Source organism: Struthio camelus, chromosome 5 (assembly GCF_040807025.1).
Source record: "Struthio camelus isolate bStrCam1 chromosome 5, bStrCam1.hap1, whole genome shotgun sequence".
In the NCBI taxonomy this organism is placed as follows: domain Eukaryota; kingdom Metazoa; phylum Chordata; class Aves; order Struthioniformes; family Struthionidae; genus Struthio; species Struthio camelus.
The window spans coordinates 40,846,890-40,864,018 of NC_090946.1; the positions used below are offsets into that span (position 1 = coordinate 40,846,890).

Sequence of the window (17,129 nt, forward strand, 5' to 3'; positions counted from 1 at the left end):
GTGGTGAAACTTGTCCCCGAGCCAAATTTCCCACACCTGATGTTCCTCTGTAGCAGTAGAAACCAGTGTATTTCAGTTCACAACACAGCCCCAGGGGCAGTGCTGGGGGTGAGGGGATGGAGGGGGAGGATGGGGCCCACATCTCCTCCTGCTCTTCCAGAACAAGTTAGGCTAGTTAGGCTGAGTGGCTCAGACCTGGAGCTGGAAAGGGCATAGTGTCACCCTGGGAACGGAGATCACGTGGTGCCGCAGCAGAGGGAACTTGTCTCAGGGATACGTTGAAACATACCCTGGTCTCTTGTGCAATAGGTCTTTGCAAGTAGAATGCTGTACTTATATGATGGGAACGGAGAGCCCAGGGCTGGACTCTGTAGATGCATGAGTAAGCAGCTTCCAGGAGGCCCAGATGCAGGCCAGGAGAGCTCTTTGACTCTGGGTCTGGGATCAGATGCACACTGGGGACTATGTCCTGACCAGCATCTTCTAGTACAAGTTGCTCAGTCTTGGAGACTTACCATATAATTACAGTGGTTTCTTTATATGAATGCTTTATCCCCTGGACCCATTAAATAGTGATTTAGCATGATTCCAATAAGAGGCAATAATGCAAAGGAGAACCAGGATCCTTAAGTAAACTGAACAGACCAAAGACAGTCCTTAAGGCACAGATAACTTTCTACACGTCTGAAGGAGAAGTAGTAAAACCTAAGCTAAGGCTGCAAGAGGACAAACATTTCTTTTGCTGCCAGTGCCTGTTTGAGCAGTGCCCCTGCTCACTCCCAGTCCTTCAGGGGTTCCCATACAGCTGTCTGCAAGGCCACAGAGCAAACCACAGGAGAGAGAGCTGACCTAGCACAAGTCAGGGGCAGGAAGGCACTAACAGCAAAGTTGAAGCAAGCTACGTAGGCTGTCACTGCAACTGAGAAAAGTCAGACTATACCCTCATTCCAAGCTGGAGGTAGTTGCTCTGAATTTAATTACGTTAATCAATTGGACAATCTGAAGAAAAAGCTAGTTAGCACCTGAGGATTAAATTGGGGGTGTTAAGAAGCTGATAAGGTTGTTAACACAGTCAGACCCCTCTCAGGAAATGGGGGCGGGTGCTATGCTGCCTTGTATTTCAACAAGGTTCAAGCACAGCAGGGCCCCTGCTTGTTCCTACTGCTGGACTCATGTTAGCTCCTGACCAAATGAAAATTCAGCCTGTCCTTACAAACTGAATAGGATGTAACCTACAGAGCATAGAGATCTCCTGGAGGGATCTTTAAGACTTGCCCTTCTTGCTCTGGAAGGAGGCTGTGTTGAGTCAGGTGAAACGTGGTATTATTTTGGGGATTAATTCCCAGTCAGGGTTCAGCAGAAGCTCATGGAAGTGTTGCCAGCTGGGAACGAACTTGGCACAGCTGAACCCATTTAGGGTGTGCTGCTTACTGAGAAAGGAAACAAAAGGGTCCCATCTACACCAGGGGAATGTCCTCACTACTACTGATACTAGTGCTCTGTTCCTTTGGAGCTAACAGCTGAGGCTAGCAGCTAGCATACCTGTTTTATGTGGAGTTATGTGGCATGGTGCTTAGCTATAATGAAGTCCTTTCTGTGTTGCCTATGTTGGTGGGAAAGCCCTGCTGTGTTACTTTGCTGGATAGGGGACTTTGGAGACTGCTGACCAGTATCCAAGTCAGAGGCCTGAACAAGCAAGAAGGCACTAGAGAGTTTCTGTCCTACCTGCACAAGCTCTGGCATTTACTGCTGCTAAGGACTGTGCTATGGAGCAAGCTGGATCAAATTGCCATAAGGATCTTTCCTGGTCTTAAAGTAAGTGGCATTTGTGTAGAGTTGTGCTGGCCTGGTTTATACAGCCTGGTGGGGGTGGTTAGTATTAGCAAGTCTGCCATGAACTCTCCTGTGCTCTTGGTGTGACCTGAAAATACAGGTTGATCAAGGAGCATTGCAATGTAAAACCCAGCCTGAACTATACCTGAGCCAGCTACTAACACAGGTCCAGAACTGCAGCATAGAGAGGGCTACAGCAAGGCTGAAAGATGTCTGGGGTGAGATGCTCCATTTAATGAGACAGATACCTGTGCCCTCCTCCTTCCTGCCTGCCTGCCCTGCCCTCCCCACCCCTGGAGCTCTGCTATCTTGCTTGGTGTTTCAGGGAGTTTTAGTGTGCTTATAATGCACATGACAGGATATGGCTCAGTGAAATGACTCACTCCATGTAAAGTTAATTCACACTTTCCTGCTATTTCCATTCACAGGTCTTTCTATGAGCTTTAATGCTGGGAAGATGCAAAGCTGGCTCCAAACAATCCCCCAGGCTCCTTTGCATCTAGCAGACTGCAGAAGCACAGAATGATCTCAGGCTTTGTCCAAAAAAAAAAAAAAAAGTCCTAAATCCATGTTTTTTCAGCAGCTACTCCTTATCCCTCCCATCTGGTTGCTGAACTGTGTTTGTTCATCCCCTGTGCTCCACTGTGGTTGGTGGGGTTTTTTCCCCCCCCCCCTTCCATTGTCTTTCCTACCTTGTTGCTAGAAATCCCCTAGCAGCCTCATTTCCCACCCCTCAGCCTTTGGAGCAGCTGCTGCACCCCAAATGCTGATGGGATAGGAGCCCTGCTTAGTTTTTACCTACTGGTGATGCTGATGATATGGCTAAAAGGATAAGTCCCATGAGCTATTCAGAGAGCGCCTTTCTCTCTTGCGTGGTGTGGACAACGCTGTTCAGCACCTGAATCATGCTTAACTGCCAAGTTAAGCAGTTAAATAAGGCTGGTGGCTAAATTACCCACCAGCCTGGTGACAGAGCAACGTGTGCTGTTATTAAGGCTTCAAATGCAAGGTCCCTGAGGGCTTGTCCCACTGAGTGCTGTGAGGGGCCTCCTGACTGGTCCCTGGATGGTGGCCTCTGAGGAGAGGCACTGAAAGCCTCGAATGTTTGCTACTCCATCCCCTTGAGTGGCTGCTGAGGGTGAGGAAAATTAACTGAGCAATAGAAGGATCTTGGAGGGTCCCAGCTACGCAAAAAGAGGGCGGTGGTTACCACTGCTAATGGAGGTTTGGAGAAGAAAAGAGAAATAGGGTAATTTCTCTCTTACCTTATTGCCACTAAGATGGAGTAACTCCTTCATCTTTAAGCCCAGCTTATTTCACACTGATGAAATTACACAATGCCATTTAAAAAAAAAATTTATTTAAACAAATATTAGATGCAGTCACAGAGGAAGAAAGCTGCTCTCAGTACAGTTTCTTTTCCAGGATGAAATAATCCCTGTTTTATACCAAGGTACTGCAGGACAATGCTTGCTCTCCCCAGCACACCTCCCTCAGCAGGGAACAAGGGGAGGCTGGTGTTGCCTGTGCACGTGGATTTGCTCCATGTGATTCTCCTTATTGGGCCACATCAGAGCCCCTTCTCACAGGCTAAAGAAATGCATAAAGACCCAACAGACAAATGGAATTAGTGATACAGCAAGTGTGCCTATGCAGGGATATGTTCATGACTGAGAGCTTTGTCCAAGAAATAGTGTCCTGCCTAGAGATGTGCAGGACACATGATTTCTAGCTACTACCTTTGTACTCTCCGTCTTTCAGGACTCCTGACTGGGCCCCAACAGCATCTCACTTGGGGGAGTCCTTTTAGCTTGCAGCACATTTTGACATACCCGCCTGTTCAAGTCTCCAAACCTCACACTGCAGCAGCTCCAAGGCGGTGTGCCACATCACTCTGCAAAAGGCCTGCCTGCCTCTTTTGAGTAGGACACTGCCCAGGGAGATGGCAGGCTGTGTCACAGCCTGGGGACTGTATGAGCTGCATTACCAAAACAAATGGTTGTGAGAGATGTTTGCAGGTGTGCATTGGGATCCAGAGCTGCACTGCCTTATTTGTATCCGTTTTGCTTTTTTGCTCTGGCCCAGGTATGTGTGTTACTGGTGCAGGGCAAACAGTTCCCAGCTGTATCCCCTTGTGTCACATTACTCCAGTGTGTTCCCAAAGAGATGGGTCATGGCCAGATGCAGAGAAGCCCCTGAGTTTTGAAAGCATTGCTTGACGTGCTCTCTGCTACATAAGCCAGAACGAAATGTCTCCATGAGGGAAATTTTAGGAATAGATGCAAGTTCTGTAATAAGATGTGAGTAAACTCACTGGGAAATTAATCCTCTGAGAAACAGGGGAGAGAGCAATGGAGCAAACACACTGAATGTCTTTCTGTGGCAGGAACCTCATGGGTTTCCTTTGCTTTTGGTTTCAGCAGGTCAAGCTGTGATTTTTAAGAAAGGGAAGCACAACACAAAGAAGCCTTGATCCCTCCACTCCTGCTCTGCAGCCTCCGGAAGAACAATACAAGGTAAATTTGCATAGATCTTAAACTGAGGATTTTATTGACCAAGAGGAACTCTCTCTCTCCCTGCAAGTCCTTCCTTTTGATTCAGAACTTGTTGCATAGACAACACAACTTTCAGAAAATGGGATCACTAGTGGTTTTCTAGTTCCTTAGAGAACCTCCTGAATATTAGCATAATTCCTATAACTAAGGAGAATCACAACTTTCATTTAACAGTTTGTTCTTCTTCATTCCTTCTCCATCTTCCTTCCTTACTTCCCTTTCTTTCTTTTTCCCTGTCAGTTCCTTTTCTACCTTCTTTCTTCCATACTACATCTCTCACTTCCTTTCATTACATGCATTGGCTCTCTATCTTCATTTCACCTCTCAGTAGTACTACAAACCCTTCACTGACACAGTCCAGTCTCTGCTAGGTAGACAGAGCCACTTGTCACTGGTCCTCATCCTCTCTCTGTCCCAAATCACAACACACGGTCCTTTCAAAACAGGTCCCCCAAGTTAGTGACTGCTGCTTACGATGGGGCTAGAGCATTGTCACTCACCGGAGTGCAGTCCTTTTCTGAGAATGTTTTGCTTAAGGAATTAATGCAGCTCCCAGTGCGTTTTCTCTTCTGTCTGCTAATGGCCTTTATTTAGGAAAAACCTTCTCAAAGGTACTCACAATAACAGGGCCTTTAAAAAAGAGCACTGTTTTTTCATAGTCAAGTTACTTCTACCTATTTTGGCAAGCAGAATCAGAGGGGAAACCCAAGTCCTACTTCACAAACTCAGCAGCCCATGTTAGATGACACTGCAGTCTCCCATAACCACCCCTGCCCTATTCTTGGCCAAGTCTGTAAATCTGCCAAAGCGCAGGCAGACTTCAAGAGTCCCTCCCCAGCTTTATATCAGAGTTAGGTCATGCTGCGTCTGAACTCTGAAAGTGTGTTTGTTTCAGAGAGAAAGCTGGTCGTTGTGAACGATGTAAGGAACCTGCCTGTTCTGTGGTACCGAGTCTGTGTAGCAAAGGCTCCCATTAGTCTGTGACACTACAGACATGTCCAGCAGGTACTTATAGTTGCCTGGACCATCCACATCCTGGCACAATGGAAATCCAGTTCACGTCTCCTAGGCATCTGATGCTGTAACCCAGCAAAAGCCAGGTTTCCAAGCCCAGCAGCTTATCATAACCTCCTTGCTGGGGCCATAGGAGCAGTCACTCCAGGAACGTGCGGAGCCAGTGCTGGCATCAGGTGTTTCTTTTTTCCCTACCACCACCAAAGCAGCTTCAGACAAAGCAGAAGAATTTCTTCCAGCGGCACTTGGAGAGAGTTTTGATACCTTTGGCTGTCATTTTCTTTTCCTGTCGTGCTTTGTGCTCAACACCACTGACAATGGCCATGTCAAAAACTTCTTTGAGGTTCTTTTGGGTCAGTGCTGAGCACTCCAGGTAGGCTTCAGCCCGGATTTTGTCAGCTAGGCCTTCTGCCTGAGGCCTGGGCACAGGCTTCACGTGGTAGCGATCCAGGCTGATTAGGACATTGACATCATCCCGCAAGTCTGCCTGTGTCCCCACCAGCAGCACTGGTGCCTGGGGATTGTGAGTTCGTATCTCAGGGATCCATTTCTCAGTAATGTTTTGGAAAGAGCTTGGGTTTACCACACTGAAGCAGACAAGGAAGACATCAGTGTCTGGGTAGCACAGTGAGCGCAAACAGTCAAAGTCCTCCTGTAGAAAGGTGGGGGGGAGGAAAAAAAGTTTACTGGTTTGAACTTGAACAGCACAATGCTCTAGTGGTGCTTTCACATATTAAATAGGACAGCAGCACCTCAGAGGTAGGGCATCATGCTGACTTTGTGGCCATACCATGATTCAGGGACAAGTTTCAGAGCCGAGGGAGTCTGGCAGTCACCTGTGACTGCCATACCAATGGATGGCCAAAGCTGGGCTAGTGCATTTCCCTCCCTCCTGGTTAAACAGTGTCTTCCTCAAAAAACTTGTAATTCCTGTCCCACAGCACCAGAGCTGACAGCTCCTTTGGTAGAGCTTACCTGCCCAGCAGTGTCCCACAGCTGGATCCGGACTGGGGCTCCATCCACCAGGACCTGCACTGTAGCAGAAGGAGAATAAGGATTAGTCCAAGGAAGTTGTGTACAATGCCACACACACACATACACACAGTTCTTCCCTGGAGCGCTCTGTTTTGCATCCCATTGAAGACACTCCCTGAAGTCAGTCAACTCCATTATAGCTGTCCTTCCTGCTGAAAACCTCACTAAAATATCTGAAGTTTGCACTGGGAACATTAGGAGACCTGCAGCAGAGTTTCTGATTTGGTTATCCCTTGGGTGTTTTGAGTTTTTTTCTGACATTTTGAAAGAATCTTCTCATATTACTGGACACTGATCCTCTAGAGAGAGTCTGTAGCTGGACAGCGCCCTAGGAACAATCTGATGTTCTTCTGCCACAACCCAATAGAGCAAATAAAGACAAAGACAAACTGAGAACTTCCGCAGCTTGCTCCTAGCTTTCTGGCCCAGGGTGACAGTTCAAATCACTGTCCATTAAACAGGGTATTCGAGAACAAGCTATTCAAGTTTCTTCCATCCAAGCCAGAAGTTCAGCTTTAACCTTTTTTTTTTTTTTCTTTAAAAAAGAGTCTTTTCAGAAGTGTCTCAACTAAGGAAAAGCAAAAACCTAAAAACAATTTTGAAATAAAGATGCTTAAGGAAATAGTCATTAGCAAAATCCCCTTCAGAGATGGTCTACAAACTGAAGAACTACTGAGTTACACATATATGGTGTGTACCCATTCCCTAATCACAGTAAGCCTTTACGTGGTATCAGCTGACTCAGGTTGAGGGCTGGCAGGAACTCTGATGGAAATCTGGGATGAAACTGTTAGATGTTTAAATGCACAGACACCACGGAGACTGACTGGCTAGAAACTGAGGAAAAGGAGGAAGGGATTGGAGGCACTGGAAATCTCTTTAAAATCTTGACAGTGTAGAGGTGGCTGTGCTCTGATGAAAAGGCAGACATCCTGTGCTAAACTGACAATGGCTAGCCCTTGACACCAGCTAGCTAAACTCCCTCTCTGCACCCAGGAGGAGGCTCTATTGACTTTTTTGTTTTAAAAAACAGAAGCAAGGTCAATCTTTTGTTATTCTTGAAGTAATTAGCAAGTGACAAAAGTGACAGAAACAAGTGACCTGGGAAGTTTAATATGAGCTCTTGGAGAGCGCTCCTCTCTGAGAGAAGGCTAGGAAGAAAGAAAGAGACAAAAGGGACAAAAGATGAGGTGACATCTGGTGGGAGACTGACAGTGAAGAAAAAATGGAAGGGATGGGTGTGCGTGCCACAGTGCCACTCCTAGCGTAATAGTTGAAAGCCATCCCTTCCTTGTGGCTGGGAAACAGTTGGGTTGTTACCATATCTTTGCCCCAGAGGAGGAAGAGAAACCTGTTCCCAATCAAAGAACCTGCTAGATCCTGACTTGATCCTCAAGGCTCTGGGCATTTGCCTTTCTAGTATCTGGTTTCTTCTATCTCTCAGGGGTGTTGAGAGAACTAATTAGCATCTCTGAAATGTTTAACAGTCTTCAGAAGAAAGGTACCACCTATATCACCTCCTGCTCCAGTACTTGCCCGAAGTTGTTTCATACCTGCTGCTAGCCTAAGCTACGCTAGCAACTCTGTGACTGCCATCTAACTACCACCCTCACAAGGTACACACCCTCAAGATGAGGCTGGATTTCGGTACAATAGAGAAGGGGCAGGCAGAACAGGATAGCCTGGTGGAGAAAGGTCACAGGGTACACGTTTCGCTGAGCACTGCTCTACCTAGTCGTGACACCCAGTCGTGGGTAGCACCCAGAGAGATGTGGTTGGGTCATAGTCCATTTTCCCACTGCTGTTCCCCCAATAACGTAACACTTTCTCCTATCTTATTATCTTCTTTAACTGGTTCTGGCTTTATGATCCACTGATCAGAACTAGGATTAGTATGTAAACCGTGAGGCTCAGTCTGCGGCAGCTTGAATTGCAAGTATTCCCCAAGAGTGGAGAGAATTGCGTTGAAATTTCTGACAAGGATCCTGAACTGGGCTCTGTGAATCCACGGAGGAACTTTCTTCAGGTTTATCCAGGTTAAAAGTAGGAGTGGGAAGGGAAATACCTCTATTCTCCTATTTGTTGCTCCTCTCAATAAGCAGAGAGTGAACTGTGGGAGACCCATTTTTAACGATGTTTTTGATTTCTGTCAATCGCAAATGTTATGCACCTCTGGAAGTCAGGCTCAGTACTTGGACATTCATAGTGGGGCTGAACCTACATGCAGCTGTCTTCAGATTACTTGCTGCTAACAGGAAAGTCTCTGAACTCATGCTGCCTCCACCTTTCTTGATTGTTTTATTAAGGATTTTCCCTTTCAGAAAATTTGGAGGCTAATCATTATGGTAATTTCTAGCCTCTCCTATCTGAAACTGAACACGTGAGTGTGAAGGTCGCAGGGAGAGCAGTTACCTTTCCCTTAGAGGACTTGAGGTCTCCTTACATGTGTTCTCAAAGGGCCACTGGACCCTGTAACAGCAGCATGTTCCCACTTCATTTCCTTCAAGTGATAGTGGGAGAGTTTAGAGAGGGTCAAGGCAAATCAAGAGTTCCCAGGGTAAGAGTGCCTATGAGGACACTCAGACCAACAAATGATCCTTCTAAGTGCCATGAGAGTATGACACATTTGAAGTCTAGTTCCTGGTCTGACCTGAGCCCATCACTGATCTACCCATCTATACTGTCACATACTATTCTGCTTCTTTGTATCAGATGAAGAAGATCCAAAATCTTTCAAAGGGCTTTGTATATTCCTGGGTTTCATATTAGAAGTTGGAGTCTGAAAGAAGAAGAGTGGAGAACAAGGACAAAGATGGTATTTACAAAAGTGGAAACCAGTAAGAGCTCATCAGTGGATGGGGCAAGCATTTTTAGGCAGACTTTTAAAGCGCTTAAAATTTTTAGCAACCTCTGTTCAATGCTAACCTTAGAGCATATCTGGGAAAAAACATGTTTCTGCTGAAGATCAGTTGAAGTTAGAAAGTGCAAGGCTGTGATATTTATGAAGCTAACTATAAATAAATCATTAAATCCCCTTCTTCTGTTTATGCATAATGACACAACAAACCCAGGCAGGGGCCTGGTGCACACCCCGCACACCCCGCAGCAGCGCGTTTAACCTGGAAAGACCATCCCCAAGCCCGCAAGCTGCACCGGCCAATTCTGCATGTCCAAAACAAGCGAAGCACGTCGAGAGGAGGATTTCGCAGAGCGCGCGCCCTCGCACCGGCCCCGCCGCCTACCTGAGAAGGTGTCCAGGGCGGTGGGCTGGTACTCGTCGGGGTACCCGTTGGTGGTGTAGCTGACCACCAGGCTGCTCTTGCCCACCGCGCCATCGCCCACCAACACGCACTTGATGCCCAGCTCCGGGCCGCTGCCCCGCGGGGGGCTGTGTCTCCGCAGCGCCGGCGAGTAGTCCAGCAGCTCCTGCGGGGGCATACCGAGACCGGCACCGGCCGTCAGCGGCGGCTCGGCGGCGCCGCTGCCATACCGCGGCCGGGCTGCTGCCGGCACCGCTGCCGCCGGGCCAGTGCCGCGCGGCGCCGCTCCGCAGCCGCGGCCGTGCGCGCAGCCCGGCCCCTCGGCGCAGCGCAGCACCGCCCCGCCGCCCGCCCCCGCCGCCGTTTGGCCGGACCCGGCTGCCGCGGGGTAGTACCGTTGTGCAAAGCCAGGGGGGAGCCGTGGTGCCCCGACCCCTCTTCTGAAGAAGCCGCGCCGAAGCGCTTGTTCCCGCTGGCCGTGCCTGGAGCCCCGCTAGGAGCAGCTGGGACTGCCGGCCCGGAGCCGGCGGTGTTGGTCAATAACGTGAGGGAAGATCGAAAATGAGTATCACGTTCGCTAACTATGCGATTGCCACTAGCGACTTCTTTGGACACAGCTGAGCGGTTGCTACACGCTGGCAAAAGACAAAAAGCATATTTTCCCAGCTGCATGGACATGTACAGGGGTTTTGAATCTACTGCCCTTCTTATACTCTTCTCATATCATCAAATATACTCATATAGCTTACACAACATACTGTGCCCTTGGAAGCAGAGAAGTTGCCTCCATCCCTGCCTTGGGGAACTCACTCTAAACAAGAAGTGCAACCAAACAGAAAGAGCAGGAGCACAGCACTCGAAAGGAGAGAAGTGGCCACACTGTCGTGGCAACCATTGCACCCACTGTAACCCCACCAAGTGGGAGAAAACACTATTGTATTTGGAAATTGTATTGGAAAGTATTACTACTAGTAGTATTTCCAATACTATTGTATTGGAAAGTATTAATGCATAAAATATCTAATATTGCAACATCAGCTTTGAACATAGGATTGTTTCCTAATGGAGAAGCTAAACGCATACTGTCAATGAACGGCACCAATTTACTTCCATGACGTCCTTCGTCACGTTCGCAGCACAAGGGACCTGCTTGCACCAGACAGCATTGTGCTGCAAGGAGGCGTCGCGGAGCTTGGGTCTCGCACAGCGTTTCACATCCACGCTGAGCAGCTACCCAGCTGTCTCACTCGTAGTAAAGCTACACTTGGGAAGAAGTATTTAAGTCAGGCACAGACTAGAATGCTTTTCCCTGTGGTTGATCTAAAGTCACAAGCATTGCACCTCCTCCGGCTCAGGAGCCTGAGCTGATTCCACTCTCCAAAGCAGGTGCACTGTTCAGAGACAAGCCGCAAGCTTGCTGAAAACAGCACTGGCAACAGGGCCTCTTCTCAGCAGTTCTCTCTAGCAGTTTGCCTTAAACCTCCCTCTTCTGCGTTTTTTCTTGATGTTTCCATACCAACAAAAAAGGGGACAGTATAATAGGTTAGGCTGTTGCTAAAACTTCATGCTAGATAGTCTTGCTTCAGTAAGTGGCTGCTAATTCAATTGATTGGGTTTGCATGGAGCTCTCTCCAGTGCCACCCTGTTCAGTGTTATGTGGTGACAGCCGAACGGCTGCAGAGCAGTCCAAAAGCGCTGGGACAGGCGACATTCAGTAATGTGCGAGGTGTGGCTGTACCTCAGACGGGACTGGCGAGAGGAATACTGCTGTGTGACACACTACGCCATAGCAAGGGCAGGGAGCACAACGAATACAGATCCTGCAGTGGTTTCTTAGCACATGTTTCAAGTATGCAATGACATTTTGTGAACCATGACATTTCCATGTAATCGGAAGAAATAAATGTAAATGAGGGATTATTCACTGAATTATTCACTGTTAGCAAGTGTCAGCAGTAGCAGAAGGAAGAGATGAAAAGTAGTTGGCAGCTTTTATTTCCTATTTGTTGTTTATCTAGGAATAGATGTCTCGTAGGAAGATGCATTTTTGCCCGCTCCAATGACAGAATCCGTTTTCCTCTCATTCCTTACCAAAAACTCTTGCTTCTGTGACTGTTTTCTTTGCAGTTTCTGACAATCATTGGCTGACACGCACTTAACTTGTGGAAGAGATTAAGCGATTTTTAATCTATATTTAAACTAAGTGATTAAGCAAACAAACAGGGCAGCTCCCACGGGTTTGTTTCCCAGGTCCTGCCTTGCTCCAACAGCTAACAGAAGATGTAGGTACGGTTTCATAATGCAGTGAGGAATGAGACAGTAGGAGCCAGACGTTTTAGTTTTGCAAGATTTTTGTAAGAGTCTGCTTTTGCAGTGAGAGCCTGTCCTGTTTATAGAGCTGCCGGACTGATTGCCATGGAGAGAGGCTCTGTACCCGTAACAGGTACACCACGACGCTGCATTGCACGCTGCCTCCCTGACATGCTTCATTGCCAAGATCGACTCCCTGGCTGAGCGGGTAATATGCAGTTGTGTTTGGCCTCTCTCCCAGGAACGTTAATTAGTACCAATTACGACGATATTCCTCATGAACTGAATAGCTATCCACTGGGAACTAAGTGCAGAAGATCAAACTCTTTTCAGACAGACCAAATATAGGCTTCAGGTTCTGTTAGTGTTCAGCCATTACTCACCTGGGCTGCACTATCATCTGTAGCTTCTTCTTAAAAACAAAAAGAAAAGCTACTCCATTAGATACACAGTGGTAATTCAATTTGTATATTTAGGCAGTATGTGATTCTCATCACTAAACTTTGTACATCTGCACAGAGTCCTCTTATTAAAAAAACTCAGTTATTTAGATGAAGACACATGCTATTCCGCACATTTCTATTTATTATTTTCTTGCTGGGACTGTAACAGGAGAAGTCCACGCTTATGTTAAGAAACAGTAACTGAGCCCATTTGGACGAAGAGTGAAATAGGAAACTTGCCTCTTGTGGTGGGAACAATTCTGTGGATCAGCTCAAACTGCTCCATAAAACTTCCCCTCACGTGCAGTGTTGCAATATGGGGAAATTGTGAAACTGAGATTTTATGTAGCTAGTGGTCTTGACTTTCACTGGCTCCTGAGCAATAGGGCACCTCAGACTCCATCATTTTCTGCTTCCCTTGTTGATCTCATTTGTAACTTCATAATTACGTGTAGCCACAAGCCAATTTATAGAGCCTCTCATTTTGCCCGAAAGTCAAAGAGCGGGAGCCACTGTCTTTTGCAAAGCCTACTGAACTATTCAGTTTGCCCTAGAAAAAAGCATTGCACACTGTCTGAATGGGCAGACCTCAGTTTTAGAAATACCAGGGGTTCTTTCTTCCAGAGGGAGAGAGGAATATATACCAGTAACTCCAAACATGGCTTACAGGTACAAAGCAAACCAGGCCTTTGGTTTTACCTGAGTTTGTTCAAATGGGTTGTGTATGTCAATACACTCCCTTCACAAACGGTGCGCTTGGATCACATTTCTGAATCCTTTCACAGTATAGCTATGTGTGAGGAAGCATAAAACAATAAGAAAAGTGGGGATGATGAAAACCGGAGAGAATGCCACCATGAATGGGGACAGAATGGGTGGAGAGCTAGATTAAGAGAGGGGCTAAAGTGGTGTGCAGGTGCTTGAGCAAACAGGACCATGCGATGCCAAGAGATCTGCTGAAGAAGTCAAGATACACCCGATGCCGGGGCAGCCGCTTTCATAATCACAAGGAGAAGAACAACTAATGCTGAGTCACAGAGCATTTTGTCATGCACCTGAGTGTATACCCTTCCTGGGAAAAATCAAGCGTGATTACCTCGTAAAAGAAGTGGCAGACAAAAAGGTGAAGCAAAGAGCCTCTGCCTGGTTTTCCTGGTAGTGTAGCTTGTCTAGTCACTGCTATCTATGGGAAGTGATGAAAAGTGCTGTTTTATATCATTTTCTAACAACTTTGCAGAGGCATAAATAGCCACAAAGCATATGTCAGTGGAAAATCAGGTTTCTGTTATTCACAGAAAAATTACCCTAGCTGAAATTAAAGGAAAAATGACCCAAGTCTTTGCTTTCCCACGTAGCTTTCTCGATTAACAGGAACTCCTTAGTTTCTGAGCCCATAGCAATAAAACCCATTAAGATTCTGTAGAAGTTAGTGGGTGTTTCTGTTGTGCACTGGAGGTGTGTGGTTTTAAAATGCCTTGTAGAGAACAAATTCGTAGAGAAACAATGTGAGAATACAGCTCCCCCTGTCCTGCTCTCTGAACTTCTTCATTGCTCTCTGGAATTAAAAGCAGTGACATGGGGATGCATGAGGTGTTCTGGTTCATCTATTCAGTGCCATGCTAGCTAAACGTGGAGACCAAAACTACTACAACAGTATTATATAACATTTTAGGATTACAGATGACAATGCCACTAGCACATGAAATATTTTCTTAAATATTCCAAGGAAAAACAAACACTTTTATTGTACTCAGTGCCTTTCTCAAAGGCAAATTCATCTTCTAGGTGACTTGCACAGAAATAAGTCCTACCTCTCAGATGTTCTATTAATAATTTAGATGTATGTTGCCATCTGCTGGAGAAAGTGTATCTTTTATTAAATTAACTAACAAATTTGAAAAAGTGGGCAAGGTTTCAGGCACTCAAAGCCCTTTCTTTAAATCTGAAATAGAAACAACAAACTTCAGAGTAAGAATAGGTTGGGAGACACCGCTCTGAGCTTAATTTAATTATGTTAATCAATTAGATAATTAAAGAGGAACACTTTAATCCCTAACACTTAGGAAGGGATGAGGGAATTAGCAAGAGGAAGGTGATACAAAAGGCTGGCAGTTAACACTGAACAGTGAACGGCTGGGTTGAAGGCAGATAGGAAAACAGTAAAATGCTGCCAGACCACTGTCTCTCCTGAGTCCCTGATTTTTACTTTCCAGTTTCAGTTCCCAAGCTTATCTGTTATAGATCTTCCTCGAGGATCAGGACTGAGGGCCTAGCTACAGAGCGCTGACTGTGGAGGGAAGGTTTTCCCGCTGTTACTGGGTGTTTCTGTCCTTTCTCTCTTGTGTTTGTACGCTCATTCTGATACCTACTGGTTACACTCATCGAGTTTCCATGAGGGCATTTGTCATGCTTAATGACGGACATCATGTTCTGGAATGTGCATGTGTAGGATCAACAGATTTTGATAGTTCAGTTGTGGGAAAAATTCTTGAGTTGCCTGAGGAGTTGTGGCAATTAGGTCTGTGTACATTGCTCTGGCATAATATGGCTCCATCCAGTGTCTGCAGGGAGTTTGCTCCTGACAGTGAGTTTGGAGAGTGTGGGAGGTTGGCCGCTGGTTAGGAGGTGGGCTCTGGCGAGCTCATTTCAAGCTGTGATCCTTTCCAGTGTAAGTTATAATTGCTTAATGACTTCTCTTATGGGTTCCAGTTCAGGTTTTCATGGGTAACCATGATACCCATGGGTGCACAACTTTGGGACTTTATTTTACTGTAGTAAATGTGTACGTATCACTCAAAGATGCTGTCTTTCTCACTGGGGAAGTGTCACTGTGGGGACAAGGTCTCCTAATTGGGTGGGAGACATAGGTATCTGGAGCATTTTCCTCAAAGTAGCTACAGGGGTGTCTGGGAGCTTGATTGTACAGGGTGTCTTTGTTGGTATCTTATGGAGGTTGTTGCTTTTGGGGATGTACATGGATTTGCCTGTGGGTTTCATGTATGTGGTATTTTTTTTAAGTGGATCACAGCGAAGGAATATTCCACAGTGAGATAAGAGTAATGATCAGTCAGTCACACATCTGTAGGGAAAATCAATGAGGAAGTCTAGGGTTTACTTCATATTATAATTGTGTCATTAGGTTATCTCAGGGGCTGTTTTAAGTCATTTAAATCTGAGCTGCCATTGTGAGTCATTTAAATCTGAAGCTACCTCTTCCCACAGCCACATCTTCCTGCCCTCTGTTCTGCGCCAGCATTCGTGCTTAGCTGGTGGATCGCGCACTGATCTGGTGCAGGACGTTGGCCTGGCTCACTCTGCAATCACATATGCAATAATGCTGCCACCAAGTAAGGGCTGGATGGTGCAGCCAGGAGTGACAGAGGGAACGCTGTGGGAGCCCACATTCAAACAGGCTTAATCTGCTGGGAATCTGGACCTTGGATACAGCACATGTTTGCCAGTACCATTGTCTAGAATCTGTTCCTCAAGGCAGCTGAAGAGATGAGGATGTTATACAGCATGAAGGTGTTGATCGCTTTGCCCGTAGCTTGAAAAAAATGGTAACTGTTGAAGCTGAAATTACCGTGCGACCACAGCCATACAAAAACAAGACCAGAACTTGGCCTTCCAAACCAAACATACTACCAAAATCACTCAATCCTCTCCCACAAGTCCCTCTAATAGACTTATATTACTACTACGTACGAAATGTTAAGACCCTAATTCTCTATGCACTCTTGACGAATCAAAGAACTGATGATCTTTTCCATGCAACCCTTGCTCTCCTTTTCAGAATTTCAAAACTGTGAATGCAGCCTGGGATATAATTATTGCACATTTGTAAATTAAATAATCACAGCAGATGATAGTACAGATGGACAGAGCAGGCTTGTGGGCCAGGATCTGGATTAGCTTTCGGCTGATGTTTCATTTCCAACCATGGTGAGGATCTGGCTTCCAATTTTACAACACTAACCTCAGATGAAGGTTTCTCATGAAGTAGCAGTCCTACCTAGCAATAGTCTTGGATAGAATAGGAAAGAAAATCACTTCCATTTCTGGACCTGTCCAGAGAAGAAAAGATTAGAAATACAGGTCCTGACCTTGGCTTTGAATAGAAAGAGCCAACAGAGCTGAACTGTAAGACAGGTGTGCCCAAATTTCAATTCAGGCTAATTTCTACTTACATTTTGAGAGTGTGGGTTTTTCCCCCTTAACAAATACCCTTTTCATCCCCTACTGCTAAAAATGTGTCTTCAAAAGACAAAAGGTGTAAGTAAGGCAATGAGGAAGACCTCATCCGAAATGATGGAGCAAACTCTGCTCTCTAGTGTTCCATAAAGATTAGCTGAAAATGCAACTGATGCAGAGGAGGATTACCAGGATGCTCCAGGAAACTAATTGCCTTTCCTTTAAGAGGGAAAAAAGAATTACCTGGTTTGGTAAATCTTGAATCTGGTAAATCAGAATGAAGGCTAAAATTGGCTGTCATTTTTCTGAAGGAAGTTACTGCCAGAATGGGAGGACTATTTACATTAAAGGAGAGTATCTGAACAAGAACAAATGGACTCAGACTAGCCATGAGTTATTTTAGAGAGCTCAAAATCATGACAGTAAGCAGCACCTGGAACAGGTACCAGCTGGAGCAGCTAGGGGAAAAAAGTACCCACACTTTGAGA

At 46.1% G+C, this 17,129-nt stretch overlaps 1 protein-coding gene across 1 annotated transcript; it reads right to left on the reverse strand.

Moving 5' to 3' along the window:
* Nucleotides 1–3,172: 3,172 nt before the first annotated feature.
* RHOV (ras homolog family member V) lies at nucleotides 3,173–10,011 on the reverse strand. The gene is made up of 3 exons (XM_009684622.2): nucleotides 9,680–10,011; nucleotides 6,378–6,436; nucleotides 3,173–6,054 (listed from the first exon to the last, which is right to left on the reverse strand). The coding sequence occupies exons 1-3, from the start codon at nucleotides 9,873–9,875 to the stop codon at nucleotides 5,614–5,616; spliced, it is 696 nt and encodes a 231-aa protein (XP_009682917.1). The 5' UTR covers nucleotides 9,876–10,011; the 3' UTR covers nucleotides 3,173–5,613.
* Between the last annotated feature and the right edge of the window lie 7,118 nt (nucleotides 10,012–17,129).